This window comes from Atractosteus spatula, chromosome 11, assembly GCF_055471065.1.
Source record: "Atractosteus spatula isolate fAtrSpa1 chromosome 11, fAtrSpa1.hap1, whole genome shotgun sequence".
NCBI lineage: Eukaryota > Metazoa > Chordata > Actinopteri > Semionotiformes > Lepisosteidae > Atractosteus > Atractosteus spatula.
Genome location: NC_142716.1, coordinates 30,307,861 through 30,328,911, shown reverse-complemented (window position 1 = coordinate 30,328,911; position 21,051 = coordinate 30,307,861). Strand labels below are relative to the sequence as shown.

At 39.0% G+C, this 21,051-nt stretch overlaps 1 protein-coding gene across 5 annotated transcripts in view; it reads right to left on the bottom strand.

Annotated features, from left to right (window-relative positions):
• The window catches only part of bcar3 (BCAR3 adaptor protein, NSP family member), a 125,001-nt gene that overhangs the window by 9,259 nt on the left and 94,691 nt on the right, over positions 1-21,051 (bottom strand). For all 5 annotated transcript variants that reach the window (XM_088928364.1, XM_088928362.1, XM_088928363.1 and 2 more), the window contains 2 exons: positions 7,277-7,405; positions 232-662 (listed from right to left, as the gene is read on the bottom strand). In XM_088928364.1, the coding sequence (XP_088784490.1) occupies positions 232-662; positions 7,277-7,405 (560 nt within the window). The remainder of the gene's footprint in view (positions 1-231; positions 663-7,276; positions 7,406-21,051) is intronic.

Here is a 21,051-nt window from a genome sequence, read left to right as displayed (position 1 = left end):
TAGCTTCTCACACCACTCAAGGTCTCTTGTACAGAAAAGGTATGAAACTATGCATTCCCTTTATTTTATATTTAAACTTAAGTAGACGTGTATATAAATTAGTGTCATATTGGACACATTCTACAAGTAAATTCTCCAAGACAACAACATTTTTTAATGAAGACACAGACGAACTGTAATCATTACTAATCTCCTGTGAAGAAGTCCACCATTTTGGCGACACGCATGTACCTTAAGAGGTTTCCCCTGGTGAGTGTGTGGTCCTGGGAGTGGCCATTTGTTATGTTCAGGCTCAGTCTCTTGGATGACTGAGGTTTCTGATCCGGCTCAATCTTGACCACGGTCACCCCGTACTTCTCCTCCAGACAGCGCAGCGGGAGGTTACGGTTAATGGGCTGGAAGATGATGGCGCCCACCACCTCCGACACTGGCTTGCGGTTGCCCACATAGAAACGCACCAGGGCAGGAACATTGTCAAAACTCTCCCTCTCAAATAAGTACTGTACACGGGAGTAGGCCTCATTCATGGCCACCACCTTCTTGTTGATCTTGAAATGCTGGGGGATGTTCTTCCACTGGCATGTCAGGACATAATTCCCAGGGCTGGATAGAGAATCCCGGATGAGGAAATCTCCATCCCTCTGGATCAGGTTTTCTGCAACCTGTAACCAGGAAATAAAAAGAGATACTCTGTAGCTCTTTCCAAGTAAGTGCATGTTATTGTAATCAGCAGACTGAGCCTGTGCTCTTAATAAAACTCTTCTAGAGACTAGGCTCAAAACGTTTAGGAATCTTAGATTCCTACCTTATAATAACACAAATCATTTTGTAAAGAATTATGTTTGGTTGCAAAAACAAACATACACCAAAATACACAATTTCATTTAAGGCCTTTTAGTTTTCATTTTTTCCATCGTAATCTTTTGGATTGAAAATGAGAGTGAGCCTTCTGAACTGCAATACAGTCAGTTGTATAAGGATGTCATTCAATCAATAATGGCAGCAATCATTTATTCCGTGTAGATGTACTGTACAAGACATCTTTTCTTATTGAGTAGTATGGAACTTTGAGGTTCAACCATTAAAGAAGCTTTAAAAACAGAACAGAATAGAACATGAACACTGGAAGATGGAGTTGAGGAGCACTGATGCAAAGGGAATCTTCAGATCTTTATTAAAGGTCAGTAACCCATATTCGTGATTTTACGCCTGAAGTGAAGTGTGAGTCGTATAACCAGATATTTTCTACAAGCTCTGGCATGAACGGTACTAAAATCACACCCATTTCTTGAGAATCTGTGGTCTGATGAAGAAACCTGTGGCTTTTTTATTCCTATGAGGGAGTTACAAACAAATGTACGCTTGAATCTGTGCAATGAATTAGTAAGATCTTATTCAGAACATGACCTGCAGTTTCACCACTTAAACAGAGAGCAAACAGCTATGTTGACAGGTTTTGAGGACAGTCCTACAATGACAAACAGGCTTTAGTTTTAGTTTTGAGCAAAGTGGAAACAAACCAACATGGAATAACAAAGCAAGTCCAGTGAACTTCTTCAAGCTTGATAGTGAAAAACAAACCAAGACTACACATGTGAAAATCACAGGTTGTTGAAGCAGATTCCCTGAGCTCTTATGAGAAAGATGTGAGTAAATAACTTACTAGTAACCAAACAAGAATCAGACTTTCACTATTTTGTCATGTTGTGCAACTAATGGTTCCCTGAACGTGACTGAAACCCATAGGATAATACAGGAGGTCTTTAGGTGTAGCACATCACATCAATTCCATTCAGTCTGTACCAGGAAGCCTGGTACAAACAAAATGTTTCAAGGAGTGTCAGGACAGTTCATTTCTTCAGGATATTTAGGAGGTGGATTATATGCAGTGCTAATGGTTTCTGTCAATGTTTTTATTGTCTTTCTTTTATTGTCTCTGCGTGAAAAGAGCTATTAGAGTGCCCATTCCGTTGAACAAAATTGTAGCTGGTGTAGAGGTGGCACATCATTCCTCAGAGCGGCTGAATACATCAGGATTTGGCTAAGTCACCAAATACAGTGTGTCCATGTTGAACGTGTGATTTTGATGTAGCCGTGGCTGAGTGATGGTTGAAATCCATGGCCTCCCCATGCAAGCTCAAATCCTTCCCGCTTCAATGACACATGTGCCTGGTTTGAACCGAGTACTCAAAATGCTCAAAGGCATTGTCAAAATCAACCCTAAATTCAACCCTACTGAATGTCTTCAGTATCAACAGTGAAGCACAAACCAATCTGAGAATAGGAGGCACTTCTTTACATAAAGAGTGGTGGGAGTATGGCACAAGCTACCTAGCTATGTAGTTTGCAATGTGTACTTTGTTCGATGTTTTGTTGCTGGTGCATCATCTGCCTGTCAAAGCTGCTAGTTTTAATATAACAAGGCCTGGTTAGCGAATTGCCCACGCATTTATCAAACAGGACACAAAAGCAATATTGTATTAATTTTCTCCTTAAGCCTTCATGCTATAGGTAAACTTTATTTTTAATTTTGTAAGCAAACATGACCAGGGAACGTGTTTGAGGTTATTGTCTGAAACAGGTTTTCCATTCACACGTTTAAATAGGGAACTGCCAGTTTTAAAAAAAATATATCAGTCGGCACATTGATGCTTCTAATTATAGAGTTTTAGTCCTTCATTGCAAAATAAACATTCATTTCATTTTCAGTCTAATATCCTTAAGCAAACAAAAATCATGGGGAAAGAGAGACTCTTAAGTAGCAACATGATGTCGTGGGAAGACGACACTGTGCAAAATGAGCTGTGGCAGAAGGGGGCTGTTGACACCTGTGGGTTTTTGTCTGCCGAAATTAAAAGAAATTAATTTTGATCCACAAATTCTCAATAGAGGACTGGTTCATGTAAAGGCCACTACTTGACAAATAAAAAAATCTCTGGTCGTACTACAATAGCAGAGGTGAAGACAGACTCTGTGTTGCCTGCAGAAGCTTGTCAGACCCATTGTGCTTTTTTTAATTACGTACACTTCATAATAACTGATGAAAAGCTAAAAGCTAAAGGTCAAAGTCAGATTCAGACTAAATTCCAGGTACATAATATATATGAACCAGCTCCTATACTGCTTTTGTATTGCATCAGGCAGACTTGAGTAGATGTATCAGTATATTAACTGCAGTATATTACAGCACTGGCTGACCAGTTGTCCTCGTTTTGCTGAGATAATTCCAATTTTTAGTTTGTAGTCCCCTGGCCAGAACTTGTCCCAGAATTTATTATGTATCAATATTAGTTTGAAATTCATAAGAGAAAGTATTGGTTGTAATGGAGTTATAGGACACACTTGGACATGGTGAGGAGGTGTTATCCCAGAAGAAATTTCCAGCCCTCCAAGTGAGACTACAGTTAGAAAGAACCCCCCTCCTACCCATGGCTGGAGCATAAACACCCACCAGATGTAATAAGCATCCACCCTTGTCACAGATTTCAGCTCTAGAAAACTGGTAATCCTAGTCAAGATTATTTAAATGAAACAGCAAGCTGTATGCACACTGCAGAAGGGAAAGCTAAATTACAATAGACTTTTGTTCAAGGAAATTGGAACAGCAAGGCCTGTTGATGAAGAGTAGGAGCGTGGGTAGATCTCTCTTTGTCTAACCCAACAGGGAAAGCAGGTATGACAGCTTCAGAGGAAACCCTCCCTTCCTAGGTCAGAAGAGAGTGAAGGTTTTCTGCTAAGGGCTGAGAGTCTGGTGGTTTGCGATTCCCGGCATTCTCTAACACTGGAACCCCTGATATTGTGAAACTCCTGTGTAACTTCCCATAATAAATAACTTTGTAAACAATAATTAAACTTAGTTTCTAGTGCAGTGAAACAAAAACAGAAATATCCCAACAGCTACAAATAATTACACAAAAAACTGAAAAAACGCTGAAATCCTCAACTAGTAGACTGTAAAATATAATTTGATGGTTTATATTGTATATTAAAATACATGCAAATATATAATAGTGTATATAAATTTTACAAAGACATGAAGTGTGTCCCATTTCTTAACAAGGAAGGTATTGGATCAGATTCATAAATTGAATCTGAGAGATACTATGGAGATTACCTCAGTTTTTTACTCTCCACGTAAAGCTTAAATTCTAAAACTACATTTAAAATTGCCCATAAAAATCTTTTTGTTTCATTTCCCTTGTTGTTTTGCTAAATTAGCATCCTCAAACATTTGCATTTTCTTTTAGTTTGCCTCAGAGATAAAAGGAAACTATGGAAATTACCGAGGTGGTCTGTCTGATCGCATGGTGTGTCATCACTCTTGAATGACACATTTGATGATGCCAAATGCAGGTGCACTTTTAATGTTGCAGTACAAATTATTGATTCATCCAAATACATATTTACAGTCTTTTTGTGCTCACAGAGAATGAGACATCTTAACAGTCCAAGGCAGTAGGTGAAAAGTTAAGTACATTTTTAAAAAGGATCCCATTTTAACCCATCAATCTGTGCTAACTGAATGATTAGAGCATGTTCATAATGCATGTTAACAGAAGGGCTTAGAGCCTTGTTCTGTGCATCTGCCTCGTAATGTGAGTGAAAGGTTATGCTAAAGTAACACTGGCTTCTCTATTGTGTTTTTTTATCATGTTTGCTTACACCTTAAAAGTTTTTCCTTTGGTTTTTGACTATTTACTTCTGTTTGAAATCTGCCTAAACCAGTTTTAGACTGGTTAGACAGGGAACTGCTGACAATGGTTTCCAGAATGCACTTATTTTCAAACAATTACTGGATGATCCTTTTAGAGGGCTGCAACACACCTGAAATGTTGATATTTCACTTAATGTTCTTTCCAGCCTTTTTATAGGAGAGTGAACCTCCCAGCTCTTCCCAGCAACTCATTCATTTTTCCTCACACAAAGAAAACACGACACCCTCAGCAGCTGTCAACTGTTATACTTTGGAATGTTAATTTTAAGCTGTATTTTAAATAAGTTAATAAAATAAGAATTTCACAAAGCCCAGTGTGCCTGCTTTGTTTTTTTTTTCAGGTTTACAGATTCTTGACTTCCAAAGTTGTATTCTATTTTTTGGCTTTAAACAAGTGGTAATATCACTGCAAGCGTCATCTATGTTTATTTATTTTAGCAGTTTAAAAAACACAATGGTCTCTAATGAAAATAAACTTTTGTCTGCGAGTCATTTTTCAGCAGAGGAATATTCTGTTTTTTTTAACTGACTCATGTCTTCCTGTAAATCCACAACAGAGGATAATGACAATCAATAGGATCTTGAATGCAGCTGTAACCTGCAGCCTGTAGCCTTTGCATTACACCTCATTATATCCCAAATTAAGAATGGTGGGACCCAGATTAGTAGTTTTGGGAGTTTTAAGTCTTTAATTTCAAATCTTCCCTTTTAAATTAACAAATTTGGGAAGTCAGTGTAAAATAGTGTATGTAACTATGAAATGAACATTTTTTTTCCGTTCTCTGACATCCAGGAAGACCTAAAGGAATTATTTGATCCCTATCATCAGACTGATTACGTAAAAATAATAACTCATTTAATAAGATATGCAACTTATAATAATGTGGTGGTGTAAGCCACAATCACAAAGCTAGTCCTGTATTTCTTTTCTCCAGGCATGACAACAAAATTAAATGTTATACAGAAAAAATATACCCCTTTCATGCAATGTACTTTAATATACATTCTCTAATTTATTTTAGCCAAGATTTATTGTCAGATGTACTCAAATAATTAGTCGATTTAATCATTAATCATTCTAATCCTGGCTGACATACAGTACAACAGTCATTCTATTCCAACACACCAACTGTATAGTAGATTAGGTAGAAAAGTGAGAAACTGCCTCACCACTTTGCCTAAGGAGGAATCTTGAAAAGCCCAGACAGAATAAGCCTAAATACGGATTTAGCCAGAACACAGAAACACAGAGTTTAAGATCCCTGTTCATATGAACAGTGCCATGGGATGTGTAATAATGAAATTGTTTAACGATAAGTTATCCAGGACCTCAATTTAACATTTCTTCTGTTTCCTACATCACAGTGTCACCTGTCACCACACTGGGGCAATAGTTTGAAAATCGTTGTCCAGAGGGAAGATCGCCTCCTACTGGTCCATCAACACCACTTACGGCAACAACCTAGTTTCCATGAAGGTCTGTCATCCAAGCATTGACCAGGATGAGCTTTGTTTAACTTCTAAGATTGGACTACAAGCTAGAAATGCTGCTATAGGAGGTAAAGCAAATGTTGAATTCAATCACTTCAATCAAGTCAGCTAAGAATTTAAGAGCCAGAGAGGTTCTGTTCCTATATGATAATGAACCACAACATAACTCTCAACTTCTGTTTTTAAGTAAATAATTGTATAATTTCCCTAAAATATAAGGGAAACTTTATATATCATATATTAAAAACAATAAATGCTAAATACAGTATGAAAATGCATCTTTTCTTTCTAAAATTCATAATGGATATGAAAAGTTTACAATAAAATAGAAATCATTTGGCATACTTAATTAATGTCAATAAATTGTCACTGTGACAGTATAAGGAAAATTAAACTATTCTGTCACGCACAGACCTTCTATATTATTGAAAGCATTAAAAGGGAAAACTGCAGTTTCTTTTAAAAAAGGGTAGATATTGCAGTCCAAAAAAAACTACAATCGCGCACTATTTTGGAAACATTTTGTCCTATATAAATTGTTGCTATTTTATTGGTAATGAAACTGCAAGTTTTGAAAAAGTTCAATTCAACAGTGAAACTTAAACTTCCTTTTTCACCTCCAACTTTAGTACGGCAACTACAGTAAACTGACATAATGAGAAACTGAAGCTTGTTTTCTATACAAGCACAAGGCATTATGCTGTACTTCAGCCTAATTTATGGCATTTTTGTTACAGAAACAACAGCAAATAACAGAGAGAACTTCGGTAAATATTTTATATTGTATGAGATGACAGCTCTGAAGTAAAACTAGCAGATCTTTATCTACAGGTTACATCACTGTAAAAACAGAAACAATAACCTCAGCAACTGCAAGCATGTACAGAGGGAGCTATCCTAAGACTACCTGCACATTAGCTTTTAAAACCTCAGCTACAGCTAATGTATTGCTTTCCCTGTGGTGTTATTGCAGTTATAAACAGTATGCTTTCATGATAAACCTGCCTGTCCAAACTCTCAGCGGCATTGCCATGTAGCATGATTCCCAGTTCTATTGAGGTGCCTGCTTACCTGTCTGGGAATGGCTCCATGGTACCAGGCATGACTCCGCAGCTCCTCGCTGCTCAGCTTGAGCTCTTCCTCTAGTTCCTTGCGGAGTTTCTCAGGAGTGCCCTCCATGATGTACTTGTCCTTGGAGAACTGTACATAAATAGGAACAAGAAGCTCTTTCAGTATCCTCGCAGCCATGCTTGTTTGTGCGTGAGAGAGTCTGCCAGTGTCACTCTGCTCTCTCTTCCAACTTTCCTTTCCCTCCCTCCCTCACCCAACACTGAGCAATCATCACTCAGCACAGCTGCATTCCTGACTCTAATTGGTTCACTGCTCTACCTGCCCTTCTTCGATCTCTGAGCAGAGCAGTCCTTAGCTCGTGTCAACCCGCTGTCAGGTACGGAGATCAGAGTCACTCCTCCTGCCTCAGACCCAGAGCTTGAGTCCTCGATGGGGAAAACTGGGTTTGTTGGTTACACAGTGACTGACGACGCTGGTGTTTGTCTCCATGTCCAGTAAACACACATCTTGCACGCAATGATATGATCTGAATTCCGTCACATAGTTACTGGAAAATAACCCTGACAGGTGAAGATGGAAGTGACTCACTTGTAAACTATGCACATTGTTTTTGCACATGGGACTAGCGTTTCACAGAAATAAGAAAGCCCTCTTCAAAACTGAAACTGTCAGAGCTCACCCAATGCTTCTGCAAGTTTTAATTGTCTTTCACAATCTACTTCTGCAAATAGACATACAGAACAATAATAAGGTGCTGTTGTTAAAGATTTTGGTAGATGATACCTATCAATTCCCTGTACCCTAAGAGTCTCAATCTTCAGTTCTATAAGTAAGGTAGTTTTGACCAAATGTGGTAGCTCTTTAACAAAGTCCTAACATATGAAAACATACTGTACCAACACATTTGAAAATTATATGGTATACAGCGTCAATTATACAGCATTGGTTAAGGAAGATGTATTTGGTTTTAAAATTTGGTATTTGGTTTTAGATTTTAAAAAAGTCCCTTTCACTTTATATTCTAGCGTTGCTGTTTTTTAATTAACCCCCAGAATTATTCTTCTAAATGACAGGAAATCTCAAACCAGGGGAAAATGTTTGCTAAGAGCGCCTGTAAATATTGAAATATTGGTTCAGCTTAATTGTTCACTGACACATGCTTTGGAAACTGGTGGCTTCCCGAAAAGATAACAGCTGAGCTCTGGATTGACTCAGTCATCGCTGACAGAGGAGCTGACTCTCAGAGGACACAGCTGACCGGAAGGGCTAATATACCGAAACCTAAAACCCTTAGCACTTTGATATCCTCACTGTAAATGGTTTAGCATAAAGATGTGCTGGCAGGAATTGACATTCCTTGTCAGAATACAAACACTTTGACAGTATGTGGAGTTAGGCAATAATGTGATTTAAAAAGCAGTGAATAAATAGTAGGAAGCATACTGTAAATATTTACTTCTGGATTTTATTTGTTGCTTTAGAAAAGGGGAAAGTGTGTTTCAAAGAAAAGCTATTCATCACCCTTGATCCCCCACTGATTCCCTTGTCTACTGAATTTTCAGCAAAAGTGCTGAATATTCAGAACACTTGTCAGTGTGGACCAAGATTCCTAGAGCACTCAAAGTCATGCTTCTATTTATTATGTGCAAGATATTGAAGGCAAGTTGTAAATAAAAACAAAACTCCCAATCTGACTGAAAATGTGAATTGTCTTACTCCCAAAAAAGACTACATGTGCCAAATATATGCTTACAATATCCTTAATCTCAAACTTAAATCTTTCTTATTTTCTGAAGACTGGTAAATTGTGATTTGCTGGCCATCTTAATCATATCTAGATACTAAAGACACTAACGTGAAATACAAAGATGTAATTAAATGAGTAGAGTTAACAGTGTTTAGCTGTAGAGAACAATAATTTTGAAGTGCCTCAGGGAGAGCCATGATAATGTTGGGGAAAATAAACCATCTGGAAATTGTATTTTGCTATAAAATGGAACAATATTGGTGGATACACTTGGTGTAATTAATACAGTGAAATTCCTTTTAATGTGGAGCTATTTAAATAGACTGAGTCACTTTTAGCCACCCAGCCCATGCTTGTTATATTTGTGCTGGTATCGCTACTGGTGTGTGAGCCCCTCTGTCCAAAATAGGACTGGTAGCTTGGTTAAGGACAACTCTGCATTTAAAGGGGGGCTCAGGCTTTATTGACTAAACTGTAGCTCGTGCCGTGGTCTTCCACTCTGCCTAGACGGGAGCTTTTTTAGCTGTGGTGATATTATGGGAGTCTATTTCTTCCCTGGCTGACGGCCCCTCCAACATCATTAGTTAGCCTGGAACAAATGGGTAATCACTTCACAAACTGTTCAAACACCCACTGTTTTGAAACAGACATGTTCTTCCCAGAGTGATTAAAACAAAGGCTTTTCAAAAGACGACCATTGGCGGGACCTTTCTGGGAAGAAACAACAATGATTTAAGACAGTGGTTTCCATAGATACATGAGTAAATATTTTTCTTGCTTGTTTTTAATATTGCTAGAATCAAAATTTAAAAGTGCAGTCATCACACTGTGTTTGATTCAGTATATCACAGCCCTCAAGTCTGGAGTCATCCTGAATCTGTGTCAGTTCCTGTGGGATGTCCTCAGTCTTCCGTAGAAAGACAGGACAATTTGTTTTGTTGGGAGGAGAGCTTCTGATGTTGACAGATCCCACAATCCCACACCACATAGAACAGTGTATGGTTTGTTTTAAATAAGGTTATTGGGGGGTATGACAGAGATCATTTTAAGAACTCAGGAACAGTTACAAATGAGGATAGGCCATTTGACACATCTAGCTGGTTAAATATATTTTAGATCTAAAATCTCAATAAACAAAACATATAACACATCTAAGTAAAAGTTCAATGTGATAAAAATGATAACATGGTGTTTTCCAGATTGCCAATGTACTGTTAACCTTTGTATTTTTATGCAGGTTGAAATGCCTTCTTCTTTGGGAGAAGTGGAAACTGATGTTTTCATTGCCTACCCCACAGATAAACAGTAGATAAAAGATACATTTCAGTTTCAGTTTCACACATTTGATAGTCATTGTGTCCTCTACCTTCTTACAGTTAAAGAATGGGAACAATTTCATCACTTGTTGTCAGCTGATAGTGGATTTGATTAAAAAGACTGACAGTGCTGAACAAAAGACACAAAAGAGCGCACAACAGAAAAGGGTCCTCAGTTTCAAGCCACTGATCTGACAGCTGATATTTAAGAAGTGTGACAGAGCAGCCCCTTGCATTACGGCTTCCTAGGGCATGTGACACCTGGTGACGATGATGTCACTGGTGCTATAAGTGTGTATCCCCGCTGAGGATTGTCACATTAAATCCAGGGTCCCTGCAGACTACACTGATAAAGACAGAAACTGACACATTAGAAGAAACACGAGGAATTTATTAAAACAGTTCTGTTTCTTCATGTTGATATTATTCTGTTACAGTTAAAAATCATCCTACAGGACAATTATGAGATGGGAGAGATCATTTTCTAAATCCCAAAGTCATTAACAAAGAAACTATATAAAAAAATCAATAGAAATAAATACATCAGCTGCTGAGTCTATCCTTAAGAAGCTACTAAGAGCATAACCATCCATTTTCTAACCACTTCATCCAATTCAGGGTCACAGGGGAGCCACAGTCTATGTAGCAAGCAGTGGGCCTAAGGTACTGGGGTACACTCTGGACCAGATACCAGTCCATTACAGGGCACAGACAGACAGACACACACACACACCAGTGCCATCTGGTTTCCTAGATGCCAGTTAACCTACAAGTATGTCCTTGGACTGTGGGAGAAAACTGTAGCACCCAGTGGAAACCCATGTTAACATAGGGCGAACATATAAACTCCACACAGATAGTACTGCAGGTCTGGAATTGAACCCAGGGCCCCAGCACTGCAAGACAACAATACTAACCACTGCACTACCTTGCCACCCAGCTACTAAGAGTGTTGCTTTGATTTGTTTAAAGACATTCATTTATATATAAATCAGAGCATGGCACAGAAAGACTCCTTAGAAATTATTAAGTGGATTTGCCAAATTAGATTTACATTTTATATAAACTATAATATTCTAGATCTACAAGAATTTAAAATAATCGTGTTTTAATCAGCTTGCATTTTGTTTCTACTATAACAAAACCACCTGATAGTAAATCCAGGAGTGGTTATAAAAACACAGGTCCAGAAAAAAAGATATTTTTACTTTTGTGCAACAAGAGGAAACATTCAAGACCTTTTGAGGAAATTCCTAATAGCAGTTCCAACCAATTTATAACACCAGGATATGTTACAATCACACAGGTATGGCACCTTTTAACAACCGTCCAGCCCAATACTTGAACCCAAGACCCTCCAAGCCAACTTCCACAGTTCTGGCCACTCTGCACTTTCACTCCTACACTATTTACAATCACCAGGCTGTGCTACACTCACACACAGAACAACCCTCAGACAAGACTAGACAAAGACTAATTTACTACACCAGTTAAAATACATCCGCCAGCTCCAATTGATGGACAGGAAGCCCCCATTTAAACCAGCACTGAGACAGGCTTTGTAACACTGACACAACCATGATGGAACAAATGGATAAGGACAAAACCGTGGATTTCAGAACAGCAAGACAAATACATAATATTAATAGATTAACTTGTATACAATGATATGCACAATACAAGAAGGCCAAAGAGAACAGCTATTTGTTCCAGGATAAGGACACCTGATGGGCGGGTGAAGCAGTTTATCATAGATCTCAACGGTAGTCAGGGGATGAGGGTGTGAATCAGCCCTTTGTCACAGCTACCTTCAAGGATATTATGTGTATTGTAGTCACTGTGAAGATTATACCAGACTTGACAGAATCCTGTAATCTATAACCAATCACATTGTCAGAATCATATAATATTATGATGGCAAAAAATGGAGCAAATACAACAAGTTTGACTGGATCAGGTACTGTTCCTAACAGAAGTATTGTTCCACATGAACTTTCACCGTTGCCAGCAGCCAGTACCTTAATAGTGACAGCTGCACTCAAGCATGGAAGGGTTGTGAGCTGTAGTGTGACATGGTGGATACCACTATTGCCTCACAGCTCCGGGATCCCAGGTTTGATTCCTGGCAGGGGCACGTCTCTGTGACGAGTTTGCATGTTCTCCCTGTAATTGGGGGATATTTTTGTTGAGCTCTCTTTTTTCATGCCACTTCCCAAAGACATACTGTACAGGTTAGGGATAGGTTTTACAGGTTTCAAGGGGGTTTCATACTTGGGAGAGGGACTAGTTCTCTTCTTATTGTTTATACTGGCCAAATAAATAAAGCCAGGCAGGCTTGATGGTTTGAACAGCCTCTTCTTCTTTTTGGCTGTTCTGGTGTTCCAAAGTGCTGTGTGGGTCCTGTGTGTACAGTAGCACTGTAATGTGTTTGTGTGCAGTGGAGTTACTTCCTGAGAGATGTTACAGTGACAGTAGTTTGGTAATCGGTTACATTTCCACTGACACATATACAGGTCTCACAGAGCAAAGGGAGGTCAAATACGGAATTATTTAGGCATGTAGAAGTGTGTGAAAGTAGGAAAGCGAGGCTTTACAAAGGGATTGTGAGTGTCCAGATCACACTACTCTGTTATTGAATCAGATCCTCAGGCCAATAAGCACCTGTCAGCCAAATGAGCAAGACGAGCAAAATGGCCTTTTAATATCTTTATACCTTTCATACTATAATAATAATAATTAATAATTGCTTACACTTATATAGCGCTTTTCTGGACACTCCACTCAAAGCGCTTTACAGGTAATGGGGACTCCCCTCCAACACCACCACCGATGTGCAGCATCCACCTGGATGATGCAACGGCAGCCATAGTGCACCAGAATGCTCACCACACATCAGCTATCAGTGGGGAGGAGAGCAGAGTAATGTAGCCAATTCATAGAGGGGGATTATTAGGAGGCCATGATTGGTAAAGGCCACTCTTTTCGAGAAACGTCCTGGGATTTTTAATGACCACAGAGACCACACAGAATGGTCACAGAGAGTCAGGACCTCAGTTTTACATCTCATCCGAAGGACGGCGCCTGTTTACACTATAGTGTCCCCGTCACTATACTGGGGCATTAGGTCCCACATGGACCTCAGGGTGAGCACCCCCTGCTGGCCCCACTAACACCTCTTCCAGCAGCAACCTTAGTTTTTCCCTGGAGGTCTCCAATCCAGGTACTGACCAGGCTCATACCTGCTTAGCTTCAGTGAGTTGCCAGTTGTGAGTTGTGAGTTGCAGGGTGATATGGCTGCTGGATTCTAGCTACCCTGGATATCTTCCAGGGTAGCTAGAATTTGAAAACCAGTTATACTATTATCATTTATTGTCTTTTATAGAACCTCATAAATAATCATGATTTTATTAATTGTACTTTTCCATCCATTTGGTTTGACATTGGATTCCCAGCCCATCTAAAACAGGTTTAATGTTAAATATCCAGAACACCCCAAGCTATAATGCAAAATAAAGTTAAAATGTGATGTTTTCATATCCAACCTTAAAATATTCCTCTATTAAAGAAATCTTAGTCCTTTTGCAGATGTACGATGACAGGTCTAATTTAATTTATGACAGTTGAAGGGCTTCATTTCAGATCTTTTTCCTACAGCAAAAGGTGTTGAGGGAATCAGCCTCTGTAATTGACAGGGTTTCCTGCAGCTCTGGAACATTCGGCTGCTGTTTATGCATCAATTTGCATAGAAAATAAAGTCAAAGCCTCTGGTCATTATTTCAATTAATTTAATTTAGCCTGAATGTTTCCATCTAGGACTGAAAATGCTGCTACCTCCTTCACTTATTTATGACTAAATATTTATAGATATTTATATAAAGGGTACCTCTGAACGACTAGTCTAGGATTTATATTTCAGCTGTCTTCAGATCTTCAGGTTTGGGGTGCATCCCTTGTATCTGCTTGAAAACCACATTAGATCACATTCTTCTGGGTCCCACAAACCTCGGCAACTAAAAAGGCCATAAATGCCCAGATGTGCTTCTGGAAATACATTCTGTGATTTTTTTCTCTCCATATTTTTATTTGGTTTTCATGCAACTGAAATACAGAAGATGATAAATGAATGCCTTCAATTAGAATCAAAACCAAAATAGGTGTGATTTTACAATGGGCAGCTAGAGAAGTATTGTTCTGGATGGAAATGAGAAATTAAAAGATAAGAAAAACAGTTTACAACTGACAGAAAGGAGCAAGGACAGACTGAGTTGCACTATTTTAATGGTACTCACAAATGCTGCAATGCACACAGTGGCAAAACTACACGTCCATGATGACCTTTTTCAATGCCCCTGTCTCCTTTCACCATGCCCTTTGTTTTAAAAAAGGAATCGAATTGTGTACTGGCAACAGTGTAGTAGGAGGTGCCATCCAAGATCCCCACTACCTGGTATAAAGATCTTATGGCAGTGTTCATAAGAGTGGTGTTAACAGCTCTGGTGTCAAACCCTGCACTTGCACAATCTGGCCGCCGAACGTTCTCCCTAGGTAAAGACATTTCACCCTTCTCCTCTGGGACTGCTCTGCAGTGGGGCTGCTGGTGGATAATGGCTGCTGTGCATCTCCCAGCTGAGGAGTGCACCTTCAGCATGAATGAAATCCACTCCTGCTTTTATGGTCCTGGGATGAAAGAGCAAGAGAGCCTCAGAGGACTCAAACGGCCTTGGTTGGGGCTCCCAGCTGTCAGAACTCCAGACCTGAGCCAACGATATCTGGACTAAAGGATTCAGGTAGCATATTCAACTGGTCGAATCACCCACTTTTCTTTTTTTTACCACCCTCAATAACCCAGTTCGAAATTACTCCTCACAACCAGTTGTGTTTTGTAACTTGAAGGCTGATTCAAGACTCTCTTTCCAGTATTTTTGCCAGGTGTATAACATTCCTTGTGGTTTCACAAATTGCTGCAGAGAAGAGGAATATTTTTTTATGAGCTTGGATTGTCAGAGCTGTTGTGTTTTTTAACTCGGCTGAGTGTTACGGAAGTAAGCTCTGAACATGGTGGTAAAAATAGCCGAAACACAATTACTCATACTGGGTTCAATAACTTTATGAGTATAATTCATCCTGCCACTGAATTCATAAACAGACTTCCAAGCCAAATCAATCACTCAGAACATGGCTGTTTTTAATATTCCCATTATTTACATACTCTGAAGCATCTCTATGGTTACACATATCATTTTATATATGATTGATTAGTGGGTCTGTATTTTCTAAACAGATTCCCTTGTGTGGAGGGCTATCATCAATATGATTGTTTCTTAACAGCTCTCTGTGAGTCAGTGCTTCTATGGTAAAAGTAAATATTTCAGATTACCCCAAAACAGCTCACGTGGCACCTTTTCCCTCAAAAAGTAACATGAATACAGTAGGTCCCTCAATGAAAATGTGAAGTAACAGCAAACTGTGCTCTTTGAAATGCTATCGAACCTCCCTGGAGGTTCTGTTTGTTTACTCTGGAGGGCAATTTTAATCCTCTTAATGGAAAATGGTTCACAAGATCAAGCTCAGCTAATTAATGGCCTTCAGAGAAGCATGGGATTGATATACAGTATGTCTGAAGTGTTTTGTTCAAGGCTAGATGCTAGATGATTTGATCTATGGCGAAACTCTACTTGACACAGTGGTTTATAAATTTGTTCTCTCTGCCGATCCTTTTCCAGGTCATCCCCTCCATGTTCACATGGGCATGTGAATTGGTTGACATCCTTGTGACCAAGTGCTCTTTCAAGAGCTGCCATGCTCTGTGCTGTACTCCAGCTCAGCTCTTCTGCCAAAGAGCTTGTGACATTTCTTTGCTTAACCAGATCTCCAAACAGAATGGAGCTCTGAATCTATATCATGTATTAAAAAGAATCAAAAAGCACTACAAGGACCCACACATTATAATCTGTTTCATTTGCAAGCCGTGGGTATTTCTGATGCCCACAACACAGTAGCTTTAGAATGATAAAGAGCTCCATTGTCCTTTAGAAGCTTTTCAAGGCTTTACGAACTTTAAGATTAAATACAATTCCGTTCACAGAACACAGCTTTATTCAATATTCTGAGTCTCCAAGCGCTCAGAAATCTGAATCAAAATCAGGAGAAATGCAGAGAGAGCAACCCCCGTTCTTTCCTTTTGTCAAATACAAAATTATTTAACAGTTTTTGTATATTTTTGTTATGTTTTGCTACCTGTTCTGTTTTCAGATGTTAGTAGAAATTATTTCTGCGGTAAAGGCAAGTTCAACGCATTGTCTTTGAAATCATCAATGAGACGAACAGTTTCTATATTTATCCTGTTTATCCTTTTCACCTCAGCAGAGTTGTAACTCAGACCACTGCACACAGCCAGCTCGTAAATAATCACCATTAAAAGGGGGGGATTGTTATGTAACATGCAAAACAGAGCGAACAGGAATCATCCTCATTTTCGAATTGTCTAAGTGTGAAGTGAATACCCCAAATCTCCAACAATTATTAATAGAAGCTGAAATCAATTTAATATTATTAACAACCATAGCTTTAGTCTTCTTGCAAATGGCTGCAAATATTTAGGCGGAAGTGTAAAATTACAAGTGAATAGGTTTATGTGGTCATTATCTTTTCCCGTGGGAGGTGCCCATGTCCAGATTGAAGAGGATGAGGATTTCCACCCTGATCAGACTAGATAATAAGTGCATGGCTATAATGCACAATGCTATCTGCCTCATCTGTGTTGATTTTCCAGTAATGGGCATAATTTGCTAACTGCATCCACCTCCACAGGGGCTACCCCCTTCCTGTTTAGTAAGTAAACTGAGAACGTGACAGCAATGGCCATCTTCACATTTTATCTCCACATGCAATCCCTGGGAGGCCTGAGCTTTCGGTCCTCCTTCTGTTACCATCCTTCCCCCCTTCTGTTGCATTTAGCTGCTCACCGTTCTCATTCCTGTACACACTTTCTGAAGCAGACATTTTCGCAATGACAAATTGCCAAGCTGCTTGTGCTAGTTTGTGGTTCTAATAGAAAATATCTTTAGGACTGATCAAAATTATAGTTCTTCAGCAAACAGACAGATAGACTCAAATCGAAACACTCCAAAGCATCCCTTTCTAGAAAAGACATACAGTCCCAGGACATCTGTATGGTACATTCCCTGTATTGTCCCATCACAAGCTGTTAATTGCTTAACAATGGGACACATGGCAAATAAAAGGCTCTGCTTAATTGATTAAACTGGGCTTTGCATTTAAATGTTGAGTGACAAAATCTACATGTTATCTTTAGCCTGAGCAGCTGAACTGCTGATGAATGGATGCTTCCAGTCTTGTTCCCAAGAGGGTTTTAGTTTGTTTTTCTTCCTACTGTTAGTTTGGTTCTTGTTTGCTGGAATCCTTACACAAAGAATTACTTAGTATGATGGACGGTCCTGTCCAAATGTATCGGTACAGCAATATCAAAATGGCTATTTTTGATTTGCAGTCAATATGTACTGTATTTGTGATCATTAAATAAATATGAATGACAAGTACAAAGCAAAATTAATTTAATTTTGGGTAATTTTATGTATACAGTTAATACATTGTGTAAAAAAGTTACTTTGTGTTCAACCCAACGATGTTAAGTGAATTGTAAGTATATTACAGAGCGTAAAAGTCAAACTTTGGTTGCATTCTAAGTCATTAACTGAATGATCTACAATACAGCTTACAAAACTGCGTAATTGTTTTAGATGCTTTGCTGCAGTCACTTGATTGCTGTTCTGTTCTTGGGGTGTTTCTTCAACACGTGACAAGTGGATTTAAATCTGGAGATGAACCTGGTCGATCTGAGATTTTCCACTCTTTTCTCCTTGTTTGAATTGGCTATATGTTTTAGGTTCATTTCAAGCTGGAATGGTGAAGCCCCACCCAATAAGTATGGAAGCTTTTTCTCCTACGCAAGCAGACAAAATGTTTCTGTAAACAATTCAATCTCCTGATGTCATGGTTAGCTGAATCATCAATAAAGACAAGTTAAACAGATCTAGAGACAGCCAAAGTCATGGCAATGTTTCCGTAATCCTTAGAATTAATTCTGCTGCCACCATCATTATTTGTATCATCAATAAAGCAAGTTCCACTGGCAGCCATGAATGGCCAGACCATGACATTACCTCCACCATGCTTCAGAATTTTCTCGGAAGTACAAAAGTTCAGGTGAGTTTTGGAACAGAGTTTTATGGGCAGATAGAGAGAGCAATAATTGAGCAAATAATTAATGAACATAAATGAGCAAATAATTACATGAAATCTTAAAAGCACCACCTCATCTGTAAAGCATGGCAGAGGCAATGATAGTCCCAAATACTTATGGTAACTTGAAATCAATGTTGAACAAGTATGTTTCAATGCCAATATGACCAAATGTATGCATGAACTTATCCAAAAATAACATATATTGTAGTTATCATATTCATGTCATAATCACAAATACAGATTACTCACCTATAGAGCAAAAATAACATTTCTGACTTTGCTTCCCCAATACATTTGGAGGGAACTGTATATAGAAGATAGTCTAAGTCTTAGAAATACCAGTATCAGTAGTGCCTCAGTGGAATTTTACGTGCAAGATTGCTTAAAGACCTTGAACACATTTATTTATGGTTTTATGTTGTACTGTTCTGTGCAATGACGCATTGAATAGCAACCGTTTCTCCTGTTACTGCAGGAGTCTCATTGTCAAGGGTCTTAATAACAAGCAAAAACCGGGACACAGGAATATAGATAATGCACCAAGGATTATAGTACCAGAACCTTTAGTTCTTCTGTCCACCTCCACTAATTCATGACAGCATCCTGTACATTCTGTAATGTACAAGCCAGCTTGCAGTGTTTCCATCATGAAGAAAAGAACAGATTTAAAACAGAGCTGATTGAATGGATTAGGGCCCGTTCCAGCTGTAAAGATTCTTCTAATGTCCTGACCGCATTGGTATCAGGAAGAAATGCTTTCTGTGGGATTCTGAAACAGATAAAGAGAATCATCTCCCAAAAGCAGAGGAGCTTGAAGTCAATCCTAGACTCCTTTCAAGAAAATAGAATGTTAAAGCGATAAATGTCTACAAGCCCTTAGTCCTAGGAATATGGGCAAAGGAGTGGTTTGAGTGGCATTGATTTACAGGAGGTTTTGCTTGTTTAGCATCTCCTCCTGTCTCTTGTCAAGAGGGGCTCTCATGCTGTGAATTCTCACTGTCAGCACAGGAAAACACTGTAATGTTTAATGGGGTCCTACTCTAGGAAGGGTGTTAGAACATCTAACGTTCTTCAGTTTGCCACTTGAAGACCACTTGAGTACATCTGACACCCACTTCAATTGAATTTCAGCAGACAAAGAGACAGAGTGCTCTGGCATGCTTGCGAAGGCTATATTCAGCCACATTGCCCTAATGAGGGAAATCTGCAGATCTGCTTTAAAAACAAATCCAAAGGATTGGATTGTGTAAACAAAATCTAAATCTTATTACCTTTGCACCACATCCTCTATAACACAGTAGTTCCGGAGATTAAACCAGACAAAAGACACAGAAATGTTACAAAAATGTAAGATTGTCCCTTCACCACAATAGTGCACATATCCTGCCAGCCCTGCCCTGTCTTACCTTAAAAATTCTGTTACAGCCAATCCTGAGGAAAGTCCGTAAGATAAATTCCCTTAGTCTGTAAAATAACTTCTCTGACAGGGCTAATCTTTCATCACTCCACATGACAGTCACCTCACAGACAACAGCACCATCTCCACCGAGATGAACAGGCTTATTACAGCCTTTCACGGTTAATAGAATCAATTGGCTTTTATCTATAATTAGTTCATATTTTTCTTTAACAATTCTGATTACTTGGAATATTTTAAAGCTTATTGTCAGAAATGAAGAGCTGCGAAAGACTGCAAAACACATGTGGCATAAGAGCAAGGTGTTTCTGAACATGTTGTCCCACAGCAGGCAGATGAATGCAATCCTGCTGTCAGAAGCTGAGAATGTGGGTGAACTACTAACCAGGACAGCTGACACTTCAATTAAAGGGAAAAGACTACTCAGTTTAGTGTCACTTAAATATATACAGTAGCTAGTTTCCAGTGTCCTAGGGCTCAGAACAAGTCTTGTACTTCCCTTTCTCCATCTTGAATGACCTCTTCAGCCAGACCCAACACTGTCTACACTATTTTAAAGCACCCAGCCCCACCACCCCCAATCTCCAGGTCCATCTGGTACAGACCCAAATGGAATGTTTCTATGGCAACCCAGCAGTTTTATTTTAAGCACTAATAATTCAAGCCAAAATAAGCAGTTAAAACTCCATTCAGAGCCCCAGACCCTATGGACCAAACACCAGACATCAAGAATAACAAACTTCACTCTATTTTTGGGACAAAACGTTCCAGAGGTTCTTTTGTAAAGGGAGTTGTGAGAATTGGGTAGGGACTGGAATCACTAAAGAATGAGTCGATATTAAGGACTGGTAGTCCACAAACCTGTACAGGCAACAATGCAGTGTTTCTGTTAAAGACTGTCTTGAGTCAGTAACCATCAATTTTTTTGTCTTCTGAAAGCATGAAAACAAAAGATAGTCAAGGAGAAAGTAGAAGTCTGCTCCAGTTACATTTCAGGGGCTTCAAGGGCATGATATTTTAACACCTTTTC